Here is a 9,218-nt window from a genome sequence, read left to right as displayed (position 1 = left end):
AACAGGTCAGTAGTTCAAAAATATATATACTATCACTTGAAACTTCAAACGTGACAAAATCTAATCAAATATTTTTTTTTATTCCTTCATGCTAATAATTTAACCTAAAAAAAAATTAAAAAAGAAACATGGGTAAGATTGAATGTCTGCTCTCTGCTTTTCATGTTAAAGCTGGTGTTAGAACTGCTGCTCAGCTAGTTGATACAGGACTTCGAAAAAGTGATAGATTGCAGGTTTCTGTGTATTTCCTGATTTTTACCTTGTGAAGATCTTTTGACTACATAATTAACCTAAAGGGGAACATTTAGTTTTTAGCAGATCAATATTAATCCTTTGGGTGTCTGAAGAACAAAATGATCTGCAGGAAGTATTCAGCAATAATCTTCCCTATTTAAAGACAAAACAATGATCCTTAACAAGCGAAAAGTTATTTAATGTTTTGAGGATAAACAAGAGGGAGCACTGTGATGAATTCCTTGTTGTTTTGTGTCGGGATCACTTACCACTACGACCTCCTTGTTGTCCCTGAAGATGGTGTGGCTGTTGACCATGCTGACAATGGCTACACCCAGGTTGCACCTGATACCAAAGGAGATGCAGAAGCCAATACCAGAGAGGATGGCGATGATGTAGCGCCTGGGCAGGCCGAAGCATGTGCAGTCCACCACCGGCATCTCCTTCTCCTGCACCAGCTCAGGCCGGCCCTCAGCCGACAGCTCAATGGTTTCACCATTTTCCTGCTTCTTCTCTAGTGCCCTGCAAGAAGGAGTTCAGAAAGATCTTTCCCATATATGATCATATGATGTTACTTTATACATACCTGCAACACATACCTCTTCAACACATTTAATTTATTACATAAAATACCTCTGCTTTAGCAATAGCTTAGCTGTCATAACAGATTCTGTGCTGAATATCTGTTAGAAAGTCTGAAGTTTTCCAAACTTTCTGATGAAGTGCTTGTCTGCTGATTTTTCTGGGGGAGAAATCATCTGGATCTCGATGCCTGACGGTTTCTTTGGCTGTCAGTTTGAGAGGCAGTTTCAAGCCCTAACAAGGGAAGCTCAGTGCAGGCATCTGTTAGCCTTCCTCACAGAAGACTGTAGAAAAGGCTTTTCCTCAAGCTTGTAATAAGTATTAGTGTTTTTTGTTTGCACACATTTATCCCCCGAAAGAACTGACTGACAGCAAGGGAAAAGGTGCGGTTAACCCAACAGAGCTTACATCGTATGCTCCTCTTCTTCTTCGTGTTCCCTGTGAAGCTCTGACCTTTGTCTCCTGTCTAACAAGCATCAAATATGTATCCAAAGAGGCGTAAATTAAAGATGACATGAGAAACTCTGAGCTCTCAGAGCTGACTCAGACCCTCTATCTCTATTTGATGAAGAAGAGAAACTTTCCTTCTCAATGCCTTATGGAACCAAATATGTTAGGATCAATGGGTGTGAGTACATTGGCATGAAAAAATATTTGCCCCTTAGAGTTTTTCTTCTCTATCCTTTTGCCTTTTGCTGAACTCAAATGTTTCAGATCATCCGAATGATTAAATCAAGCTGACATAAGCGGAGTTACTACAGAAGCAGTTTGAAATTATGATTTTATTTATCACAGACAAAAGAAATTTTTAATTTTAACTTAACATCAAGGCTTTGACTAGGACACTCAAGGGCACTAATTTTTATTTTATTTTTTCTGAACCATTTAGAGCCAGATTGGCTGTTGAACCTTGGGTCTTTGTTCTGCTGTAGAACCAAAGAGAGCTTAAAGGCACATTATGATGTTTGGAGGATCTTCAACTAAAGCACAGCAACTAGGTCCTGAAGTGAAAAATCAAACCCAGTTATTAGTTATTTGCCTTTAAGTTGACAAATTGAGATTTTAGAACTTTCTATTTATTTTAAAAATAAATAGAAACATAGGTATATCCAGACTTCCCAAGTTCCAAAATCTCATTTCAGGAAGATGCTTATACACCCCAACCCCCACAAAAAAAAAAATCCCCCAAAGCCCCCCGCCCATCCCAAATTCTAATGATGATATGCACTGGAACAGACATGGTTACTGATAGGTCCTTTGGATCTATTTAATTATTTTTCTTTACAAATTCTGTTTTGCTAATTATTCAAAAACAATAAGGTGATAACTTTAGTGGTATTGAGATAGGATCCCAGTTTTCATCTGCTAAATGTTTTTTTTTTTCACAAAAAATAAAAAACAATACTATTTTTTACAGATGAAGTTAACAGTTTTTCTTGAGTTTTAATTCAAATTATATAGAAAACGGTAGTTTTAACTTAAATTAAGTCAAAAATATGTAAAATTCCCAAATTATAAAAGTATATTGAACTCATAAGAAATATAATTTTTATTGAACCTAATTGATTTGTGCAGCTCTCTTGACATATATTTGAATCCCTTGCCCTGTTTTTTATTTCATGCTTTTCTGTTCCCCCATTAAAAAACGCTGGACCCCTCCTGGCCCCCTGGTACAGTTGGTCTAGATCCGGCACTGTTCCTCACCTTCACTAGACGTGGAAATAATTTAGTATATTCTGCTGTAAAATTAGTCTTATATTTTCGTTTTTTAATGGAGGATTCGACCTCTGCCGTTTGACAGGATGCACAGCTTTGAGTGTTAACTAGGTGACTACCAGAGAGTAACCCCAAACTTTTCTGACTAATCCAATCAGCCGCCTGGAACGCTGGTTGAACAGAGCATTGCTTTGGACAGATACGCTGCACAGGATTCACCAGCAACCCACACCCCACACTACTGCGCAATCGCAGGAGTTCTAATTCGCACATGGTGCACGAATTATTGCACTGCCTGCTTGCTCTCACTCGCATAAAAAAAACATCACCTTGCAAAGTCTAAAATCCGGGATAATTTATCCGACTCACAGGGATCTGTTAACAACTATCTATATCAGGGAGGCTCACAGAACTTCTGGGAGACTTGGGATGTCTGCATATAACAAATTTGTGAAAGCATTTCTAACAATCAATGATTAACATACACTAGGAGGGATCAGTTGTAATGGAAATAAGAGCTTGCAAAAATGTCCTAGGCCCCCACTGAATGTGTAAAAACTGGCACTGGGGAAATGCACATGGTATCTTGGCTGTGTACATAAATCAAAGGGTTTGTTGCATAATATTTGCAAAACTGGGCGTCAAGGGGTTAAAATAACAATACATCAGTTGAAGACTAAACACACCTCTGTGAAGCCGTCTACATGAAGGAACAACAGACTTTACTTCCTAAGGAAGCTTAGGACCGTTAGCATTTGCAGCAAGATGCTACATATCTTTTATAAGTCTGTTGTGCAGAGGGTGATCTCTTCCTCCATCATCTGCTGGGAGAATAGCATCAGAGTAAATGGCTTTAAAAAACTTAACAAGCTGATAAAGAAGGCCGCTTTGTTCTGGGAACTGCTCTTGAACCTCTGGAGATTATTTTACAAAGAAGAATTCTTCATAAAATTAAGAAGATTATGGACAGTGAGCATCCTCTTCAGAAGATTTTTAAACAAGGACCGTGTCTTCAGTCAGAGGCCTCTCCAGATCTGGAGCAAGACAGACTGCTACAGAAGATCGTTATTGCCATAGCTATCAACACCTACAACAACTCGATAAATCAATTTCCCTGAACAGAGCATAGGAACTAAATGCTGCTTCTTGGTGTTCTTTCTTTGATCATACCTACACAATGCTTTGTTGCTTTAAACCTGACCATGTTACAGCCTTCCCTTACTGTACCTCCTGGATGATAAGAAATAACATTCTTTGTACTTTTCATAAGTACACCAAGAGTAATTCTATGAGTTGCCATCTCAAGTTAGGATTATTATCTGAAGACCTTACTCCATGATTTATTTTGATTAATTGTCTTTGAGTATTTAGCAATTTATACTTATTTTTCCTGGGTTTTTGGGGGGGGGGGTTGTGTGTGTCAACACCTTTCTGCTTCCTATATTTGTGTTTCCAATATATTTTGTCAAGCAGTCAATTTTTCTCCAATTTCTTCAGTTGAGCTTCAGTTCCTTGCCTTCCCTGTCTCTCATCAACCACCTACTCCTAGGTCAGTAATCATCCTCGCCAGCTTTAATCTCCCTCAGTTATTGCTGCCACCAACCTGCGTCTTCATGTTCTTCCTTTGATTTATAGTTTGGGATTTTCCTTGGAGTCTAGTTTTTGATTTTCCACACCTTTGGTAAAAACTGTTTGTTTTCCATCCTCCCACCTCCTGTTTCCTCTCTGCATGCGGTTCCTCCACTTCAAAATTCATGACAACCCGTAAAAATCAGCACCAGATATCTTGTCATCAGTTATATATATATCTGGTGTGCCTTTGTGGGCAGAAATATATATATAAAAAAATGAATGATTTATTTCTGCATTAAATAGGTTGTTCAATGTTATGTATTGCTGATATAAGTTGCAGAGGATCACCTGTTTATTATAAGAGAAGCTGATAATGATATCATAAGACCTGCCTTAGGTTAGGACTTAAAGTCCTATAAGAAACTGAGATAAACTAAAGAACACTTCATTTATTTTGGTATTGACAATTAAATATGCAAAATATGCTTAATAATCATGATCTAACAAAAGCTTTTTTTAAAGGGTTTGATGTTTTATTTAGAATATGTTCTTCCTTTTGGAACCATAAAAATGATGCTATTGTAAACATCTGATGCTACAAAAATACTGCAGCAGACCTTTTAAATAAAGCCTAACCCATATAACAGGGAGAGGTAACAGTCATGCAGTAATAAAACATAGCTTCTTTAAATATCCTCAAAGGTTGCAAGAATCTCCAGCAGTGATGAAGTATTGATGATTCTCAAAGTTAAATTATTAATAGCCTATCTCTGGCTCGGCCAGTCTATTTTTGTCTGGGCGGATCCCTCTTCCTCCTTCCTGTCTCCTCCTCATCTTCTCTTGGCATTTACCTCCAGTTTCTCTGACTCTAAATAATTCCCAGCATTAACTAATCTTTAACAGTCAGCTGTTGATCAATATCCATACCTGAAAAGTCCTGTAATTTCTTTAACATTTGCTGTCACTTACTAGAGGTTTTTTTGTTTTTTTTTTAAACACTATTAATTTGCAATATACTTAATATATTTGATAGATCTATGTAGGTAGATACTTTTAGGTTGTATTTGTTTTTACATCTTTATCATAATATCTACGATGCAGCAACCATTGGGAAGCACTTTGGCTTTTGTTTTTCAAAATATAACAGAATTGAATGAATTCCAACATCAGCGTTATGGGATAAAAAAAAAAATAGCTTTATAAATGAAAAGAAAACAAAAAGGTTAACCTTCCTATTTGCACTAAGACCCCCTGAGGCAGAACTTTTTAAGACCACCTTATGCTGCAGATCTTTGGGGTTTGTCTTTAGCAGATTTGATCATCAATGGATTCATCTTCTTGTTTCTAAAACCAGCGAAAGCACGACTAGATTGGAGGTTAGAGTTTCTGTTCACCACAGTTTTTTTTTGTCTTCCAAAAGAATCTCAGCTAGATTTATGTCTGGACTTTGACTAGGCCCATCTTACATGTGGATGTGCTTTGAGCTAGGCTACCATTATATCCCTGGCTTTATGTTAATGGGGGCTTAAGGGTTTACTCTAACTAAATCTGAACTAATTCCACATCATGATGCTGCCACCACCATGTATCACAACAAGAATGGTATTACCAGAGTGATTGGTTGTGTATCCTCTACTTGGTAGGTCCTAAAGCACAGTTTTGGTCTCTGCTGAACCAGATCATGCTCTCCAACATCTTTACTTTTCTTATGACTTAACTTTAAAAAATGACTTTCCTCTCCCCACTCACCTCTCATAAAGGCCAGATTTGATGGGACATGACTATAAGTCGTCCTGAATCAGGCAACACAGAGAAAATATCGGTCAAAGCTCTGTGAGATTACCAAACCTTAGTATATATTTTTTTAGATCTATCTCATCACTTGTCTAGACTTTTTTAGATTCTCTCTGAACGTTCTGTGGGTTCCTTGGTCGTAATGTGACCAGTTATTCTAAAATCCCCTCTAAAATATAGCTGCAGTTAGACTTAAATTAAATGAAACAAAGATAAAAACGTTTTGTCGTTAAGGTGGCTTCTGAGGGCAGATTGGTTGAACTGGATTTTGTGTTAACTTATCAAAATAAAGGTGGCTGAATAAAATGCACAAATGTTTTTTTTTTATTATTATTTCTTTCATTTTAGTACCAAACATTAAGAAAAAAATAATTGCAATAATTTCAAATATTTTTTTTATCCTAAAGTTAAATTAGAATTTAGTTGTTTTTTTTTATTCATGTTTTTACATAATTCATTAATTAACTGAAAAGCAATTTTATTTATATTCATTAATTATCAAGTATAAAGCCTCAAATAAATAACAGAGCAGTTTGTGGTTGAAATGTAAAAAAAAAACATAAAGAAGTATATATTTTTTTTCAAGGCATCATAGTCGTTGGTATTAAGCATATCTGTAGCAGTGACTTTTCATGGCTAAACCTTCATTCAGGAAAATCTGTTGTAATCCCTGAAAGCCATCTGACCTTCTCCTGGTTGTCACACCTGAAGAGAAGAGTCTCATCTGAGCAGTTCTGCTGTTTAACCCAAACCAGAAACAAGAATCACTTTAGGTGGTGATAAAGCGTGTGGAAGTTAAACCCCTTCTGCTCTGCAGACGTCAACAGTGGGATCTCTTCTACTTTTCTGGGGTTATTCATACATCAAGGTCATATGTCAAAGCCATCTGGCTGAATTATTCAGAGTTGGTATATCTGTTTGGAATCATCGAATGGACAAATGGGGATCAAATAATGTTGGACGATTAATTTAGATGATAAAAAGAAACCAGAAGGGGCCATCTTTACCAATCAGGACTATCTTCCTTTCTGAACTTCTTAAGAGGTGAAGAGAACAAGGACTGTCCGGTGCACACAGCAGTCAAAGGAGGCACCCCAGAGCACGTGCCCTGGGCGGAAACCACAGCTTACAGCCTTCTGCCTTTTAGTCCACTGGACTAATCCCGGTAGTTAGATGTCCTGTGGTGGGAGGGGATATTGGTGACGTGTTACCAGGACTACTTATGGGGAGAGGCAGAGATAGGTCCAGGTGTACATCCTGCAGGGATTTACGCAGGCCGACAGCTTGAAAAGGAGAGGCTATTTCTAGAGAGGATTTAAGTGTTTGAGACGCTGCATCAAATCCCGAGAGAGAGAAAGGGGAGTCCATAGCCGGTCTGCTCTCAGGTTCCTGAAAATGCTCCAGACTTTGGTCTGAATCCATATTTCTGCATCATGTTGCACTTTTCAGAGCCAACTGCCAGTACACTTAACAAAAGGTCTCTCTGAGATCTCACTGCTTATCAGTACAATCCAATTTATGCTTTAGTTAAGTAATATCTCATGTGGTACTCAGCAGCACAGTTCATTAAGTTCATTTATTGTTACAAACCTAAACACGCTCTAACTCTAAGCTTGTATAATAACGATCTGCAGGTTTTATCTCTGAAATGATCAAACCAGCAGATGAGCCTCCATGTTTAACAGACAAGCAGGCCTCTGTAGCTTGATGGTATAAAAGGGCAGCAGAAATTGATCCATCAATCGATATGATGTTTCATCTTTCACTGAAAGGACACCTTCTGCCTGTAATGAAACTAGACTCTGTTCCTGGACCCCGGGATGAAGGAGAGGCTGATTTTACCTCCTACTGGTGGAAAATACACATAAAAGCTCATGAATTATAAAAGATACAAGGCTTAAAAACTTATGGTGCCATATGTTCTGAGGGTGCATAAATGAAGATGTGGCAGATTATCCAGAGCTGAGGACATCCTGATCTTCTGTTCTGCTCTTATCTTGTCAGGACAATGAATTGAATTACTTATATTAACATCTAAGCAGAATTTGGAGTTGCTTTGGATGCAAAATATCTTTAATTTAGAGCAGCACAGATTTGATAAAAGAAGAAAAGTCATGATTTAAAACTTAAAGGTTGCATATCTGGTGGGAAAATATATCATGCTCACTGTAGCTGTTTGTTAATATATCATTTTGCTTTTCACCTCACTGCTACCTCCTCTTTTATAAAACTTTCAACGTTAAATAACTAAACATTATATCAAGAGCAGCTGAAACAAGCTTCTATTACAAGTGGGATTATTTTAATCTGTGTTACAGATCCACTATCACCTCTGCTAAATCCAAAACCACTTTTCAGAACCAATACAGAAAAAAAAGATTAAAATTTGCCTAAAATTAACAAAATTACAACCCAAAAATAAAGGAATTGGCACATCAGTAAAGTATAAAACAAGATTTGTAATTATAGTGAGATGAAAATCAGCTGCTGGGAAATATGGGCTAAAAATGAAGGGGACTCCCAGATAATACCCTGCCCAGACCCGCTATCTCCTCAGGCCGGCCCTGCGTACCGGCACCAGATAAAGATTACCTATGTTTTCATTATAGCGTGGATCAGTTCACCTTTCAGAGGCTTCACCTACCCGTATATCTTCCCCAGAGTCTTAGCTGCCACAGCTTTGAACCTGTCCGGCCGGATCTCCATCCTGACGGCTCCGGGTCCGAGCGCACAGCCTCTTCTCCTTCGTGCGGCTCAGTCACATAAATAAAAAAAAATATTATTAATTGGTCATCAGCTTCGTTTATTTAAAAGTTCCCAGGATTGTAGCTTGGAGAACTAGTTGTCCCGGCGTTTACAGGTTTCTTCTGGTTCCTCTAAAAATCAAAAACATTTTTTTAGATCCACTCTTCCTCCGGGAATCTGGACGAACTTCTTTAAATCCCGCTTGGGTTCGTAGAGGTTCGCTGAAAAAAGCGCAGCGGGGCAACTTTAGTGAGGATTCATGGGTAAAAGGGTGTCTCTGGCCGTGGTCCTGAACAGGATTACAGCTGGCCGCGCGCTAATCTCCCAGAGTGTGTAGTGGAGGAGAGCATGTCACTTCCTTCCGAGCAGACTGGCTTGTTTCAAGCTATTCTGGGAGTGAATGGAGGGAGTTGGAGTAAACAGTCCGAGGGAAGCAGAATTCACAGGACAAGAATGGAAGAAGGTCCTTCAGGACGCACTGATGGCGGCGCTTTTTAGGAGACCAGAACAAACTTTAAATGGTCCATAAACGCACACGGTCACACTATTAAGAGGGAGCCCAGAATAACAGTTAA

The 9,218-nt window shown here is 38.3% G+C and overlaps 1 protein-coding gene across 1 annotated transcript in view; it reads right to left on the bottom strand.

Annotated features, from left to right (window-relative positions):
• Nucleotides 1-9,011, bottom strand: part of LOC107089517 (vesicular glutamate transporter 1-like) — a 22,153-nt gene extending 13,142 nt beyond the window's left edge. Inside the window, exons 1-2 of the mRNA XM_015382358.1 lie at nt 8,543-9,011; nt 504-756 (exon numbers count right to left, since the gene is read on the bottom strand). Of these exons, the coding sequence (XP_015237844.1) occupies nt 504-756; nt 8,543-8,604 (315 nt within the window). The 5' untranslated portion in view covers nt 8,605-9,011. The remainder of the gene's footprint in view (nt 1-503; nt 757-8,542) is intronic.
• Between the last annotated feature and the right edge of the window lie 207 nt (nt 9,012-9,218).

This window comes from Cyprinodon variegatus, unplaced genomic scaffold (assembly GCF_000732505.1).
Source record: "Cyprinodon variegatus isolate N-32 unplaced genomic scaffold, C_variegatus-1.0 Scaffold256, whole genome shotgun sequence".
In the NCBI taxonomy this organism is placed as follows: Eukaryota; Metazoa; Chordata; class Actinopteri; order Cyprinodontiformes; family Cyprinodontidae; genus Cyprinodon; species Cyprinodon variegatus.
This window is presented reverse-complemented; position numbering and strand designations above follow the sequence as displayed.